This window comes from Tamandua tetradactyla, chromosome 4 (assembly GCF_023851605.1).
Source record: "Tamandua tetradactyla isolate mTamTet1 chromosome 4, mTamTet1.pri, whole genome shotgun sequence".
In the NCBI taxonomy this organism is placed as follows: Eukaryota; Metazoa; Chordata; class Mammalia; order Pilosa; family Myrmecophagidae; genus Tamandua; species Tamandua tetradactyla.
In genome coordinates this window covers 14,693,347-14,711,110 of record NC_135330.1, presented here as the reverse complement: position 1 = coordinate 14,711,110, position 17,764 = coordinate 14,693,347, and the positions used below count along the sequence as shown (strand labels likewise).

General features: G+C 42.7%; 1 protein-coding gene across 6 annotated transcripts in view; it reads right to left on the bottom strand.

Moving 5' to 3' along the window:
* FCGR2B (Fc gamma receptor IIb) overlaps positions 1-17,764 on the bottom strand; it is a 57,920-nt gene that overhangs the window by 13,276 nt on the left and 26,880 nt on the right. For 4 of the 6 annotated variants that reach the window (XM_077156693.1, XM_077156697.1, XM_077156694.1 and 1 more), the window contains exon 2: positions 4,668-4,879. The exons of the other annotated variants lie outside the window; for them this stretch is intronic. In XM_077156693.1, coding sequence (XP_077012808.1) covers positions 4,668-4,770 — 103 coding nt within the window. In that variant the 5' untranslated portion in view covers positions 4,771-4,879. The remainder of the gene's footprint in view (positions 1-4,667; positions 4,880-17,764) is intronic. 6 annotated transcript variants of the gene reach the window in all.

Genomic DNA, 17,764 nt, shown 5'->3' with positions numbered 1-17,764 from the left:
GTTCGCATGCCATTGGCTCATGTCCACAGCAATAGAACTAGGCACCTTCGCCTAGTCAAGTTGACACCTGAATCTAACTACCACAAACATTTTATAAAATCTCATAGTATTAAAAGAAAACATCATGGTACTGGCACAAAGACAGACATATGGACAAATGGAATTGAATTGAGAGCTCAGAAATCAACATTTATGGCCAACTGATTTTTGACAAAGGGGCAAAGACCACTCAATTGGGAAAGAATAGTCCCTTCAACAGTTCATGCTGGGAAAACTGCATCTCCATTTGCAAAAGATAAAGGTGGACCCCTACCTCACACCATAAACAAAAACCAACTCAAAGTGGGTCAAAGACCTAAATATAAAAGCCAGAACAATCAAACTCATAGAAGAAAATGTAGGGACGCTTCTTCAGGACCTTGTATTAGGAAACAGTTTCTTAAACTTTATGGCCAAAGCACAAGCAACAAAAGAAAAAACTAGATAAAAGAGACGTCACAAAATTTTAAAACTTTTTTGCCTCAGAGGACTTTATCATGAAAGTAAAATGACAACCTACATAATGGAAGAAAATATTTGGAAACCACATGACTGATTAGGGTTTAATATCCAGAGTATATATAAAAGGAAAACTAAATCACAAAAACATAAAGAACCCAATTAAAAATGGGCAAAAGAAAATTTGTATTTTGGGTGGCACATTATCTAATTTGAGTTGTGTTATAGTTTGCCAGCTGCCGGAATGCAACACACCAGAGACGGATTGGCTTTTAATAAAAGGGTACTTATTTCATTAGTTCTTCAGAGGAAAGGTAGCTAACTTTCAACTGAGGTTCTTTCTTACGTGGGAAGGCACAGGGTGGTCTCTGCTAGCCTTCTCTCAAGGCCTCTGGGTTCCAATGACTTTCCCCGGGGTGATTCTTTTCTGCATCTCCAAAGACTTGGGCTGAGCTGCAAGTGCTGAGATGAGGTATGCTGAGCTGCTTGGGCTGTGCTACCTTGAGTCTCTCATTTAAGCACCAGCCAATTAAGTCAAACATCATTCATTGCAGCAGGCATGCCTCCTAGCTTACTGCAGATGTAATCAGCAACAGATGACGTTCATGTACCATTGGCTCATGTCCACAGCAACAGAACTAAGCACCTTCACCTAGCCAAGTTGACAACTGAATCTGACTACCACAACTTGTTTGGTCAGTTCACTTGAACACCATAATTGCATGGAATCTGGAGTACAGCATGAGATCTTGTTGGTTTGTACAAGCTTATATGATACCCAGTATACCCCAGAGTAATTTGGGCAGAGAATAAAAAAATATTTTCTAAGTCCCCTGGGGGACTGGGGAGAAAGGAGGAAATGTTCAATTTTCCCATCTGGGGAATTCCTGATAATCTCACAGGCAGTTGGAACAACCAGTTCAATAGGCTGAGCTCTCAATCTTGAGGCTTGCCCCTGTGAACCTTGTTTCTGAAAAGGAGAAGCTAAGCCTACTGACAATTATGCCCAAGAGTCACATCCAGAAAACCTCTTTTGTTGCTCAAATATGGCCTCTCTCTAAGCCAACTCAGAAGGTGAAATCACTGTCCTCCCCCTGCTACATGGGACATTACTTCCAGGGATATAATCTCCCTGGCAACATGTGACCCAGCTCCCAGGGATGAGCCCAGCCCTGGTTTCATGGGATTGAGAAAGCCTTGTTTACCAGAAGGGGTGTGCTGGTTTGAAATGATTTATGTACCCTTGAAAAGCCATATTTTAATCCTAATCAACCTTATGAGAACATCGGTTTCTTCTAATCCCTATTCAGTAGCATAGGTCAGAAAATTGATTAGATTATCTCTGCGGACATGTGGCTTAATCAGTTGCAGGTTTTAAACTTGATTAGATGGAGATGTGTCTCCACCCATTCTATATGGGTCTTGATTAGTTTACTGGAATCCTATTAAAGAAGCATTTCGGAGAAAGCTTCAGAACACCGCAGAACCACGAAGCAGAGAGTCTACCGGCCAGCAACTTTTGGAGATGAAGAAGGAAAATGCCTGCCAAGGGGCTGAAAAGGAAGCAAGCAGATGACCCCGTGTTCGCCCTGTGCCTTTCTGGATCAGAGAGATACCCTGAACTTCATTGGCCTTCTTGAATCACAGTTTCTTTCCCTGGATGCCTTAGATTGAGCATTTCTATAGACTTGCTTTAATTGGGACATTTCCATGGCCTAAAAACTGTTAAATTGCAATTTATTAAATTCCCCTTTTTAAAAGTCATTGTGTTTCTGGTATATTACATTCCAGCAGCTGGCAAACTAGAACAAGGGGGAAGAGAAATGAAACAAAACAAAATCTCAGTGGCTGAGAGATTTCAAACAGAGTCGAGAGGTTATCCTGGAGGTTTATTCTTATGCATTGTATATATACATACCTTTTTAATTTATGGTTTATTGGAGCAGCTGGAGAGAAGTACCTGATACTGTTAAATCATGTTCCAGTAGCCTTGATTCTTGAGAAAGACTATATAACTATACAGCTTTTACAATGTGACTGTGTGGTTGTGAAAACCTCCTGTCTGATGCTCCATTCATCCAGGGTAAGGACAGATGAGTAAAAAATAATAATAATAAAGATAAAAAATAAATGAATAATAGGGGAGATAAAGGATAAAATTGGGTAGACTGAAATGCTGTGGGTCAATGAGAGGGAGGGATAAAGGGTATGTATGAGTTCTTTTTTCTTATTATTTCTTCTTTTCTTTTTTTTGGAGTGATACAAATGTTCTAAAATGATCATGGTTAAGAATACACAACTCTGTGATGATATAATGAGTCACTGATAGTATAATATGGTTGGATTGTTTGTTCGTGGGTATTTTTCAATAAAAATATTTTTTAAAAAAACAGGCAAAATACTTGAGTAGACATTTCTCCAATCAAGGCATACAATAGCCAAAAAGCACACGAAAAGACGTTCAGTATAATTAACCATTAGGGAAATGTACATCAAAACCACAGTGAAATACCATCTCACACCCGATAAAATGGCTACTATTAAAAAATGCAAAATAACAAATGTTGGAGAGGATGTGGAGAAATAGGAACACTCATTCGTTACTGGTGGGAATATACATGGTGCAGCCTCTGTGGAAGACAATTTGGCAGTTTCTCAGAAAGTTAAGTATAGAAATACCATATAACTCTGCAATTCCACTTCTACTTATATATGCAAAAGAATTGAAAGCAGAGACTCAGATATTTTCATATGGATGTTTCTAGAGGCATTTTTACTATTGCCAAAAGATGGAAGCAACCCGTGTCCATCAAGTGATGAACAGATAAACAAAATGTGGGGTATAGATACAATGGAATATCATTCAGCTGTGAAAAGGAATGAAACCCACCATGCCTGCACCTGCCCCTAGCCAGTGGTTCTCCACACAGCATCCAAGGAAATAAACAGCATGCACAGGGAGCAGATACGGGCAAAATGATGGTGGCCAGGCTTGGGCTGGACTGCTGCTTCTGGCGCTGCTCTTACTCACGCAGATTTATTCAAATCAATCAACTGTCATAAAACTTTCAAGTAACTCCCCCCAGAATACCATGGATGCCCCAAGTCCAGCTAATGCCACCACCCCAGGAGGTGGCAGTGCCCTGCAGCCTATAGCCAGCCTCCTCGTGGTCTCATTCTTCCTTTTACATCTCTACTTTTAACAGATTCAGGCCAAGAAATCTCTATGCTTCCTCATCTTCTGAAACCAATCCAAATGGCACCTAAAGTCCAGTGTGGCAAGGAGAAAACCAAAGGAAAATCCTTTTATTGACTAGGGGGGTTGAAGACCCAGGAATTGAGATTGAGAAGACAATACTGGCAGTAGGGGTCCAGCTTCCCTAGACTTGTCCTCCCACCCAGCATCAACTGTCTCTCTTCCCTGGCCCATGATTGAGAACATGGGAAGAAAAATAGCCTTCCATCTAGGTCTAAAACCCTTGCTTTCTCTCTGATCAGAGTCAGGACCCCATGATCTGTGCAGTAAATGGAAGCATGCATGATTTCTCTGGACCTATAGCCAATAGTTTCAGAATTACCCAGGTTTATGTTTCTCTGAGCCCCAGAGCTCCCTGGATAACTCAAATCTTCCTGTGCTTCTTTCCAGGGGAATCTCCTTACAAATAAAAGGAACAGTCTCTGCTATGTGAAGTAGTTTTAGGGGCACAGAGAATTGCCCCTACCCACCCTCCTAAGAAAATACATTTTACAGCTTTCTCCCTACCCGTTGTCTAAGGCAGCCCCTCTTGCTGAAGATTTTGGTCCCATGCGAAATACAAATTTCCAAGAATGTTTTCCTTCTGGTCACTTTTAGTCATTCAAGCCTGGGTCACTAGACTTTCCTCAGAGTAGGATCTGATATGAGGACGGCAGAGACTGGGTAAAGGATACTGAAAACCCTGACCTCTGCCAATTTCTTGATTTGCAAGGCCAGCAGGGTTGTCAGGGTTTGATCTTTATCCACCTGCCTTTGCACTCTCTGGGCTCCTGGTTTTCCTGCCATCTTCCCTTGTCACCCCTCATCCTTGCAAAGTTCAGCCCCAGTCAAGGTAGCAGCAGCTTTAGCTAGGAAAGCTAAAAGATGTTTCTGCTCCATCTCTCTCTCCTGGTGAAAGGGGATCCTGACTCACCCAGGAATAGCAGAGCTGTCCACAGTAGCATATGGCCCAAAAGTTGGGAGGGCAAGCAATCATGTAGGTCACTCTCAGCAGCTGGGAGAGGTAGGATTCCCATCACCCCTTGAAGTTGGCTGGCTCCAATGGCCCAGAGAGGCAGCACAGCAACGCTGGATGCTGTTGAGGCTTGACAGATTTCGCCTCAAAGAACAGACAAGTTTTGGAGTCTAAAAGAGGAAGTGAGAAGAAATCATCTGTTTTATCAAAGACTCCTCCTCTTCCACCCCCTTTTCCTTTCAACTGTTCCCTCCCAGTTTCTCAGAATTAATCAAACTCAGTCCAACTCCAAGTTCACAAAGATATCAGAAACTGGGAAACAAGTCTCCCCTCTTCCTCTGGGGCAATGAACTGGGCTGGGACCCTGGGGGAAAGAGGGAAGTCATCTTCCCGTCGCACCTCACAACCTGTCTCAGTCTCCACCCTCTTTGGAAAAGGCAATGGAAGGGAGCGTGCGGCCGTCTGGTCTTACTTCGTTTCAAGGCTCAGACACGAACCTGGGCTCCTGAAAGTGAGCACAGGGCTTGAGACCACCCGCCTTCATTTGAATTTTTTCTATTATCATTGTCACTGACTCACTTTTGGACCGTGGAGCAAAGACAAGGAGGAGTGTCAGGGAGACAATAAGATGCCCACATTTATCTTCTCGTTTTCATTATTTCCCTTCTACCATTCTTCTGTTCATTCATTCATTCGACAAATACCTATTGAGCACCAGCTTGTGCCTCTGATCATTTCTGCCACCCTTATTCCCCTCTCTGTTCTCACCTCTATGGACTAGTGAAAGAGCATGGGCCTTGCAGCTGTACAGGGCTGGGTTTGAATGCCAGGGAGCTTTTCAGAGCTTCATATTCCTTGTCTATAAAAATTAAGATTATTCTATCTATAGTCAAGCAGAGTTTCTCAATCTTAGCACTACTGGAATTTTTTGGCCAGATTATTCTTCGTTAAAAAATACTTTTATTGAGATATCTTCACACACATACAGTCCATCCAAAGTGTACACTCAATAGCTCACTATCGTTGCCTAGTTGTGCGCTCACAGCTAAAATGTTTTTAGAACATTTGCATCACTTCCGAAAAAGAAATGAAAAGAAAATATATCCCATATCCCTTACCCCTTCCTCTCATTGACCCCTTGTATTTCAATTTATGCAGGGATTTTTTTTTATCCCTTATCACACACACACACCCATTATTTATCTATTTTTTTGTCCTTCTTTTTTACTCATCGGCCCATACTCTAAATAAAAAAAGCATCAGACACAAGTTTTTCACACTCACACGGTCACATTATAAAAGCTACATAGTTATACAATCATCTTCAAGAATCTAGGCCACTGGAACACAGATCAACAATTTCAGTTATTTCCCTCCAGCCACTCCAATACACCACAAATTAAAAAGGAATTTCTATATAATACATAAGAATAACCTCCAGGATAACCTCTCAACTCTGTTTGAAACCTCTCAGTCATGGATACTTTATTGTGTCCCGTTTCTCTCTTCCCCTATTTGGTCAAGAAGGCTTTCTCAGTCCCGTGATGCCAGGTCCCTGCTGGCCAGATTACTCTTGTTGTGAGGAGCAGTCCTGTGCACTGTAGATGGTTAACAGCACCCCTAGCCTCTACCCATTAAATGTCAGTAGCATCCCCCAGTGGTAACAACAAAATGTCTCCAGACATTGGCAAATGTCCTTTGGAGGCAAAAATCACTCCCAGCTGACCAGGGTTGCTTGAAAAATTAAGAGAATATATGTACTAAAGTGCCTGGTGCGCTGTGAGAGTCCAATGAGAAAGAAAATATCCTTTTCTTTCTTTCTGCCAACATCTTTATCAGCATTTGTTCCTCTTCAACACTCCAAAACATGAGATGCTCCAGGGTTCCTTTTGGGGTCTCTTTCCTAAATGCCCTCTCAGGAAACAAGCCATAATACTCAAGGAAATCAGACTGTAAAACCTCTCCACCACATGCTTTTACTTCCCTCCCCATCCTACCCTTCTCACCCATCCCCCAACCCATCTCCAGGCCTTATCTGATTTTTAGGCTATTTTTTTTTCTTTTACCACTGATGAGATGCCAATGAGCTGGCATCAATATTTTAAAACCATCATTAGGAGCAAAAACATAGAGTAATATAGAATTAACACACTGTATTAGTTTGCTAAAGCTGCTGGAATGCAATATGCCAGAAACGGGTTGGCGTTTATAAGGGAATTTATTAAGTTATAAGCTTATATTCTAAGGGCATAAAAATGTCCAAACAAAGGTCCAGGGAAAGATACCTTGACTCATGAAAGGCTGATGGGTCCAGAATACCTCAGCTGAGAATGCACATGGCTGGCCTATCTGCTCCTTTGACTTCTAGTTTCAACAGCTTCCTTGGGGGAATTTTCTTTCTGCATTTCCAAAGGTCTCTCCTTCTGTGTTGGTTCTGAAGCATTTTCCAAAATGTTTACCTCTTAAAGAACTCTAGCAAGTGACCTACCTTGCATGAGTGAAGATAGCTCTCCACGGAAACAGCTTAATCAAAAAGATCCTACCCAACAATACTGAGTCAGGATTAAAGAACATGGCTTTTCTGGGGTACACAACAGTTGCAAACCAACACACACACTAAGAAACCAAAATCAATGGCTACTATGTAAGCATGGTAATGCTTACTATGGAGGAGGCACCTCACTTATCCCTACTCCTTACAACAATTGCTGCAGGAAAATATATCATCCTCAATTACACATGAAGAAATTTAGCTTCAGGGAAGTTAAAACAATTTGTCTAAGGCTGCATGGTTAGTAAGTAGTGGAGTCAGAATATAAAGCCAGGGCTGCCTAATGATTCCAAAGTCTTCTCTTCAGGCTTCCTACCATACTAGAATTACAGGGTGGGGCAGGGAGAGTGGCTGAACTACCCAGGAATGGCTGGGTGGGACCAGTTCCCCCTGACTGCAAGCAACTTCATTTGCTTAAATGCTATACACATCATTTCCTCTGTGCGCCAGGAAGCATGGTGCTGCACCCCAGGCAACTTCCCTGAATCACTGTAGGCCCCAGATACCATCACTAGCCATTTAACTGAGATGAAAGTACCAACAAAATAGAGGGGTATAAAAAGTGTTATGCACAGAGTCAGGACGGGTGTTTCCAGGGTCACTAGACTAAAACAGAAATAAGAGACCCTTCCCCATCACAGCTGGGAAAAGACAAAAGAAGGAACAAAATATAATGAAGTATTTCTAAAAGAAAATGATTACAAATATATGGGCAAACTTTTGAAAAGTGAAATATGCCAACTTTCGGGCACAGATTTGTTAAAGAATCCAAATATGACAGTGAGTCAAAACAGAATAGGTTTATTGAGAAAGTGAGAGCCCATGTACAGGAAGGAGAAGGCTCTGACCCTCGTTCTGGGGGCCAGTTTTTTAAAAGGGAGTGAGATGGAGAAGTGGAAAGACTGCAGACATCACCGGGAGACATCAGACTGGTGCTCATGGTTATCTGGTCTGGCCTCTGGCAGGTGGGGTGTTGGCACGTCCATGCTCATCTATCTTGCTGGCACATCAGGTCCCGTCAGAGGAGATGCTGAGGTCGGGAAACTGAAGGGGCCCCCATGCCACAGAATCCATTTTACATTCTGCATTCAAGTTTTTTCTGAGACCTGACACCCACGAGAAAGGAGAACTCTTTGAAAGGGCAGCTTATAGAAAGAGTGTATTTATGACAGTGGGATAAGTATCAATAATTCAAAAATCGGAAAAGCCTAGTAATTAAGAGCATACCTTTTGGAAATAGACTGGGTCAAAAAGTTCATCCCTTTCACCTGTGTAATCTTGGATATATTATTCACCCTTTATAAGCTCTGTGTCTCAGCTGTAAAACAGAGACTAAATAAGTCCTTGCCTTATAATGTTGTTGTGAAAATTAGATAAGGTAATCCATGAAAAGTATTTAAAACCTGGCATATAAATTTAGTCTTTGTCATCATCAGCATTAAAAGGCTCTTGGACTAGGAGATTTAATCTGTTGCCTCCAGTGGAGTCTGAGGTATCTGGACCAATTTAGGGCAGGGTCAATAAATGCTATAAACTCAAATGGGCCAGTGATTGCATTCTTCAGATAATTGTATGGTTTCTGATATATCTCAACTAAAAAAAAATAAGTTCAAATAGTTCCAGCTCTAGATACTCTCAGATTCAGCCACTTGATTCAGAATATGCTCTTTTTTCTTTTCTCTGCCTGACTGGGTTTAAGTTTCTCTTCCTCTTAATACCTTGACCACCCTTGAAGTGGATCCCTATGATTGCTTTATAAGTCCCTGCTGGCGTTTCCTGGTTTCAGCCACTTCCCCCTGAGCGAAGCCACCCCAGCCAACATTGCAATCAACTGCCAACCCCAAAGGAGGAGAAGCCTGGGAAGGAAGGCAACCACAAAGGGGGGAGAAGAGAAAGAATCACTGAGTTATAGAAGCTCCGATTTGAGGGCCCCAACCACGTCCAGCACCAGCATTATCTCTTTGTGTTAAAGCACTGCCACCTTAAGAAACCATTTCGAAATGCAAACACCCTTGGGAAGAGTGATACACTAAGCTACAGGATCATTAACATCAATGCGTGAATTTGTGCTCCAGCCACTTTTCTCCAAATCAGCTGGAGACCCAATGAGTTTTGATCAAAGGAGGAGATAGAAATAATATGGTAGGAGGGTTATGTCCTGGAAGCCAAGGCTCAGGACACAGTGAGAGGATCAGACAACAAAGGACTTTTTATCTCTAAAGACCTCCATTAGGAAGGGAGAGATAAGATCTGGTTTTAATCCATCTATGCTACTGTATGATTTTAGGCAAGGCATTTTGCTTCTCTGGACCTCAGTGATTTCAGCAGTAAAGTGAGGGGAGATGGACTGAATGAATGCTCTTTTGAGAGCCTTTCCTGTTCTAACCACAATGTCCCTATATCTAATAGGCTAATGGAGACAAGCATTGACTTATTCCCTATTTTAACTGGTTTAGGCTCAAAACTCTACTTTCTCTTCAACGATACTTCACAGGCTGCTCAGTCTTCCACAACCTGTCAAAGGACAGCAGAGAGTTGGGATCCTAGGTCACACCTGGACGGGCTGCTCTATAGGTAACACACAGAACGGTGGGGACAGAGAAAAAGGTTAACATGGGTGCTATCCTAAACACCAGGAGAGAAGAGATAAACAATGGCCTCAAGAGAAAGGACAATAAGGAGCCAGAGAGGCCCATTAATCAGGTTCCCAGAGCAGAAGACAACCAAGACACCATCCTAATTCTAGCCCTATCTCAGAAGGGGTAGATGGTGAAGAGGTCGCCAGATTTGGTTTCCTAAGTTCTTGGCCATTCCATGAGAAAGAATTCAAGAGCGCAGTGCAGCATAGAGTAAGCAGGCAGAAATTTTATTAAGAATGCCTGTGATTGGCGGCCATATCCTGATTCCCAGCCTCTCACCTGCCTCCCCAGACAACATGAGCTTCACCACCCACATCATCACTTTCTCCACCAACTACTGATCTCTGGGCTCCATCCAGTTTCCCAGCCACCAGGTCCAGCTGGCCAACAGTGCAGCCATCATCCATGTGAGTACCGGATACTTGGGCTCCCCATTATCTTAGTCCCACTCCTCTAGCTTCTGGGACAGCTGAGGGCCCAGGGTCCTGACCAGCAGGATGGTGGGAGTCTGGTGGAATGGAGGATATCCAGGGTGAGAAGGAGACCATGCAGGCCCTGAACTGATCACCCGGCCTCCTACCTGGAACATGGCAAGCTGCCTGGAGACTGAGAATCAGAAACTGGAGGGCAAAATTTGGGAACATCTGGAAAAGGGATCCAAGGTCAGGAACTAGGGCCACTGCCTCAAGACCACTGAGGAACTGAGGGCTCAGATCTTTGAAAATTCTGAGGACAATGCCCACATCTTTCTGCAGATTGATAATGTCCAACTGGCTGCTGTTGATTTCAGAGTCAAATACGAGACTGAGCTGGCCATGTGCCAGTCTATGGAGAATGACATCCATGGGCTCTGCAGAGTCATTGATGACACCAACATCCCTCGTCTGCAGCTGGAGATGGAGATCAGTGAAGAGCAGTTCTCAAGGAGCTGCTCTTCATGAAGAACCATGAGGAGGGAGTAAAGGATCTGTAAGCCCAGATAGCCAGCTCTGGACTGACCATGAAGGGGGATGCCCCCAAGTTTCAGGACCTCAGCAAGATCATGGCAGATATCCAGGCCCAGTATGACGAGTTGGTTCAGAAGAACTGAAAGGAGCTGAATAAGTGCTGGTCTCAGCAAACTGAAGAGCGCATCACAGTAGTCACTCTCAGTCTGCTGAACCAGGAGCTGCTGAGATGACACTCACAGAGCTGAGATGCTCCAGTCCTTAGAAACTGACCTGGACTCCATGAGAAATCTGAAGGCCAGCTTGGAGAACAGCCTGTGGGAGGTGGAAGCCCACTATGCTCTGCAGATGGAGCAGCTCAAGGGGGTCCTACCGCACCTGGAATCAGAACGGGCACAGACCTGGGCGAGGGGTGGCACCAGACCCAGAAGTATGAGGCCCTGCTGAACATCAACATCAAGGTTAAGCTGCAGGCTGAGATCGCCACCTGCTAGAAAATGGGAGGACTTCAGGCTCAGTGATGGCCAGGACAGCAGCAATGCCAGGCAAACCATCCTCAGGGCTACCACCTGCAGGATCATGGACAACAAAGTGGTAACTGAGGCCAATGACACCAAAGTTCTGAGTCACTGAGGCAGCAGACACAGGGTGTCCTTTGGGAAATGGGTGGCCAATAAAACCTTCTGCATTTCAAAAAAAAAAAGAAGAAGAAGAATGCATGTGATTGCAAATCCAGATCCTGATATAGTTCAGTGTTATTCAGTGAAGTGGTTATTCAGGTGATCCAGAATATGCTTTTTTAAATATATATTACATTGAAATTTAAAAATGCTCATGCAGAACCACAGGTCCCCATGAATAAATAGATTCCAGTTTAAGAAAAACTACCTAAAGATATATCTGATGTAGGGGTTTCTTCAATCAAGCAATTCATGGAAAGAATTTGTGTTGCTTATGGCCACATTTTAAAGTAAAAGTACTGAAGAAGTAGATGCACTGAAAAGGATATATATATTCACTGTAATTCTCACTTATCTACAAAACTGTGGTTTAATTGGTTATGTTGTGACAATTTTAGGTATCTATCTAACAAAAAGTCAGTTTTTCCTTAATTTTTTATAAACTCTTACCTAACACAAGCAAAAAAAAAAAAAAAAAGAATGCATGTGAGAGGACATGCGGGCACTCTTACAAAAACAATTGCGAGAAAGAGGCCCCGGCACTGTGTGGCCATTTGCTTTTGTAGATTAGGTTTACTTTCTCCCTCCCGCTTTTTTGCTTGGGGCTCCACCTCATCCCTGTCTCCTCTCCAGCACTGTGCCTGGTGGTAAATAGCACATTTGCGTGGGTTGGTTGGCTCCACCCATCGCTGTCTGACTCACTCAGGTCGGGGTTGCTTGGCTCCAGGTGCTGTTGATTAGCTGTTCTTCTCAGGGCTATATTTATCCTTCAGGACTGACCATTTCTGAGAATTTGGCCTTTGCTCAACCAAGCCATTGCCCTAATTCTAACCCTATCTCCGGAAGGGTTAGAATTTGAAGAGATTGGGGACAGATGGAAGTATGGTGGGTTTAGGGTCAGTTTAGGACAAATCCCGTTAACAAGAAGTTCCCACTGTTCATTGCCTCCTGTGTATTGACCGGGAGATTACGAGGGCAGGGACAGATCCTTAAAGTGACTGGAATGAAAATAAAGGGAAATCGCCTTGTGGTAGCCCAGGACCTGGGTCCCCTCCTAAACTACCCATAACAAATCTGCCTTAGCCAAGGACGAAGGTCAAGAGAGTAAACAATCTCCCTGGAGGAACAAAAATGTAACAGCAGATGAAAAAGCAGCATTGATTGTATCTTAGTCTTAGATACTAATCTAAGTGAAATATCAGGTCTTAGGCCCTTTAGTGATTGTACTAGTGACCTGATGTCCTAGTACTATATGGAATGGCTCTGTTCTAAAACTATATATTGCCCCTGGTTCCCTGTTCCTCAGAGCTAAACCTCCTGGTTGGCCGCCACTGGAGAACTTCTCTTAATGGTAAGTCCCAATAAATCTATGTCTACTTCTGTGTCTGGCATATTTTTTGGTCTCATGGCAGCCCCAGCTGGTGGCCTGCAGGAACTCAGTCTGGGCCCACACACTCCTGTGAGGACCCAGGGCCCGGAACATGCCGCTCCTCCATCATGAGAACAAGTAACACCATGTAGGTGTTACTATAAGATCGGGGACAGACATTAAAGGTCAATAGATGCTCCCAGGGAAGAAAGAATGTCATTAAAGCTGCCCTCCCCCAACAAACAAGCTCAGCACACCCTCCCCCTGTCTCCGTGGGACATGGCTCCCAGGGGTGTGGACCTTCCTGGCAACGTGGGACAGAAATCTTAGAATGAGCTGGGACTTAGCATCAAGGGATTGAGAAAAACCCTAGAATGAGCTGAGATTCAGCATCAAGAGATTGAGAACACCTTCTCCACCAAAAGGGGGAGGAGTGAAATGAGACAAAGTGTCAATGGCTGAGAGAGTCCAAACAGAGTCAAGAGGTTATCCTGGAGGTTATTCTTATGCATTAAGTAGATATCACCTTGTTAGTCAAGACGTAATGGAGAGGCTGGAGGGAACTGCCTGAAAATGTAGAGCTATGTTCCAGTAGCCATGTTTCTTGAAGATGATTGTATAATGATATAGCTTTCACAATGTGTGATTGTGAAAACCTTGTATTTGATGCCCCTTTTATCTACTTTGTCAACAGATGAGTAGAACATATGTAATAAAAATAAATAAAACGTGGAACAAATGTTAAAATAAATTTAGTTTGAAATGCTAGTGTTCAATGAAAGGGAGGGGTAAGGGGTATGGTATGTATAATTTTTTTTTTCTGTTTTCATTTTATTTCTTTTTCTGAATATATGTAAATGCTCCAAGAAATGATCATGATGATGAATATGCAACTATGTGATGATATTGTGAATTACTGATTATATATGTAGAACGGAATGATCAAAATAGGAATGTTGGCGTTTATTCGATGTTCTTTTTTTGGTATTTAAAAAAATTAAAATTAAAAAGTTAAAAAAACACAAAAACTCCCCTCCCCTAGCCAAATTCCACGAGACCCTCCTGAAACCCTGTTGTCACACCCTGTGAACCTAAACTTTTGTATGCCGTTCCCGTGGCACAATTCTCTCTCTCGAACGGAACACTGCCTTCCATTTCCTGGCTGGCTGCTATCAGAAAGAATCTGCTCCTGTTTGTAAGTCCCTAATTAAACTCATGGGTAACTCTGTGCCAGGCATGTTCTTTGGTCTTGGGGCTATGTTGGGTTGGGAAAACTCCTTTTAGCATAGTAGCTGAGGAAGATTGCAAAGATGAACGTTAATGGTGTTGCTGGCTAAGGAGCCTTATGGAAAAGTTCCTCTATGGAGCCTCTGTTTATTGACCAAGAAACTGGGAAAGTTATTTTGTACCAAACGGCAGTGCATGTCTCTGGCTCAGCATCTGATCTCTATTGTAGCCCCCATTTCTGATATAGGCTTCAGGAGAAGAGTTTACTCCAGCAAAGGTGCAAAGAAGAAGGCAGGATAGACTGAAGTTGAACATTGGCAGAATTGCAGAAGTGAAACTAAGTCATCTGGACCCATTGGAAGGAAATGATACTGACCATGACAATAGCACTCATTGCTGAGCAAGAAAGAACTCATAGGAGTCAAAGAGCAACTTACTGTGTCAATCAACAACCAGTGTTTACCCTATGTTGACCCAGTACTGACCTCTGCTGACCCTACGTTGACAATCAACATCCTATGCTGACCCTATGGATGAAAGGGGGGAAGTGAATAGAGAAGATGAAATGAGAAGAGACAGATGACGCTGCCCTGAGGAATTCTCATTATAATGAAAAAAGACAGAAGACAGATAGAAAAACTCTACAAATGCAACCTGGACTTTGCCTGGATATCACAGAGTGGAAAGGAGATTTGAGGTTGTGGACAGAAAGGAAACTTGAGAGAAAGTGTGTTAGAAAAAATTATTATTGATTATTAAGCCAAAGTATCAGTCAGGAGGGTTTGATTTCAGAAACATCAGCAAGTTACTTGCAGGGTAAGTCTGGATTCACATAGTAAAAGCATAAATGTGAGAAGTAGCTGAAGGACACAGTAGCTAAGAAGCTACATTTGAACCTTAAAGGTTAGAGCAGTCATCAAATTAAAATCAAAATAATGTTTGCATGATAAATGACATAACCTCAAGGACAATAAATGCCAATATCAGGAAGTGGAGAAAGCTTAGGACAAGCAAACTGAGCTAGAGGTGAGAAGAACGTAGAGAAGAAGCTGCCACCACAACCCAGCTTCTACAACAGTGGCCCCTTCATCGTCGTGAGGCCTAACTCTAGGTCACTTTTGATGAACTTTTTAAAACGTATCATTTGCTTAGTTTTTTAGATTATCAAGTCATGTAAGATGCAGATAGTGTCACCTAATTCCTGACCCTGGGATCATCATGACCGGCTGTCTCAGTTTTTTCATTTTGGACTTGGCCATTTTAATTTAGTGGTGTAAAAACAGTTGGGTAAATCAGCCACATCAAAATATCTTAATTAGAACCACAAGAAAGAGCCAGGTAACATACAAATAATAACTTTGCTGGAGCCCATTAGAGCTGAAGTAGCAGAGCAATCAACTACTATGAAATCTAAGGAAAGACAGGTGCTTCCAAGGAGAGTGTCTTTAGGCTGCTAAAACAAATTCCGTACAATGGGTTGGCTTAAAGAATGGGAACTTATTGAGTCATGGTTTTGAGACTAGGAGTTCAAAATTGAGGCATCAGCAAGGTGATGCTTTCTCCCCAAGGACTGTGGCATTCTGGGGCTGTCTGCTGGTGACCCTTGGGGTTCCCTGGCTCTGTAATCACCTGGTGATGTCCTTTCCTTTCTCTTTGGTGTCCCATTGACTTCTGGCTTCTAGCTTCTCATGGCTTTCTCTTTGTGACCTTCTCTATAAGTCCTCCAGTAATAAGATTAAGACCCATCCTGATAGAGTTGGTGTCATGGTTAGGGACATGTGTCAACTTAGCCAAGTTGTGGTAGCTGTTTATTTGATTGGGCAAGCGCTGGCTTGTCTCTTGCAATTAGGACATTTCATAGGATTAGGTCATGATCACATCAGCTGCATCCACAGCTGATTCCATTTGTAATCAGCCAAAGGGGAGTGTCTTCTGCAATTAGTGATGCTAAATCTAATCATGGGAAGCCTTTTAAGGAGGACTCAGAGGAGACAGGTTGCATTCCTGCTTTGGCTGGTGAGCCTCTCCTGTGGAGTTCATCCAGGCCATCTATTGGAGTCGTCAGCTTCGCCGCCTGCCCTGTGGATTTTGGACTCTGCGTTCCTGCGGTCACGTGAGACACTTATATAAATTTTATATTTGCAAGTGTTCCCTGTTGATTCTGTTTCTCTAGAGAACCCTAACTAATACAGTTGGCCACACCTTAACTAAAAATAACATCTTCAAAAGGTATAATTACAATGGGTTCACACCAACAGGAATGGATTAAGATTAAGAACATGCTTTTCTGAAGTACATAATTCAATTTACCATAGAGAGCTAGGACTTCAGCAAGGCTTACCTGTGGCAGGGCATGGGAAGAAAACAGACTGGTACACAAGGGGGTTAGAAGAAGTCTGTTAAAATTTTTAGCAAGACAACAGAAAAAGAAATAAAGTGATAATATAGAGAAAAAAATACAAAAAATATATATTAAAAAAAACAGAACAAACAAACAAAAAAAATTTTTTAGCAAATTGCTAAAAGCCAGGTGTTGTCAAAGCAATGGCATAAAAGAAATTATATTTGGTGCTTTCTCATCCTGCTTGGCTTAGTCATAAGCTTTTCTTTTGAGCAACTAACACAATTAGCCCTGCTCTAGGTATAACCACAATTAGTAAGGTCAGCATCTGTCATGGTTAGGGACAGGTGTCAACTTGGCCAAGTTGTGGTACCTGTTCATCTGATTGGGCAAGCGCTGGCCTGTCTGTTGCAATGAGGACATTTCATAGGATTAGGTCATGAGCACGTCAGCTACATCCACAGCTGATTCCATTTGTAATCAGCCAAAGGGGAGTGTCTTCTGCAATTAGTGATGCTAAATCCAATCATGGGAAGCCTTTTAAGGAGGACTCAGAGGAGACAGGTTGCATTCCTGCTTTGGCTGGTGAGCCTCTCCTGTGGAGTTCATCCAGGCCATCCATTGGAGTCATCGGCTTCACAGTCTGCCCTGTGGATTTTGGACTCTGCGTTCCTACGGTCACGTGAGACACTTTCATAAATTTTATATTTGCAAGTGTTCCCTGTTGATTCTGTTTCTCTAGAGAACCCTAACTAATACATCTTGGTACCAGGAGTGGTTCTTAAGGAACAGAATCTTAAAAATGGGTTTTTATGAATGGTTTTCTACTCTGACTGGGCTCAGAGACACTAAGGACTCTGATTCCCATAATCAGAATGACACTCCCAATCCGTGGAGTGAGTTGGCAAAGGAGATAGTCAAAATATCATCATTCGATTCTCCTAATGCTTCGCTTGTACGAAGCCAGACTCTGGGGGATAATGTTTTTGACACCTTTACAGAGTTTTGTAGAAATAAGAGTTATAGAGATGTTGGTTGGTTGTTGTTAGATACACTGTCTACATTAAAGGGTAAAAGGGATGGGCTTAAGGCTTCAAACAAGAAGCTTAAGTGCCGTCTGAAAGATGTAGAGGTTTCTATGAGTATCCTGAAGGAAAATTTTATTTCCTGTAGCCGTAGACTTGAGATCTCTGAAAATCAGACTCAGAATCTTATTGTTAGAGTAGCAACTTTACAACATAAACTGAAATCTCAGTCTTGCATGGTGTCTGCCGTTAAAGTGAGGGCATTGATTGGAAAGG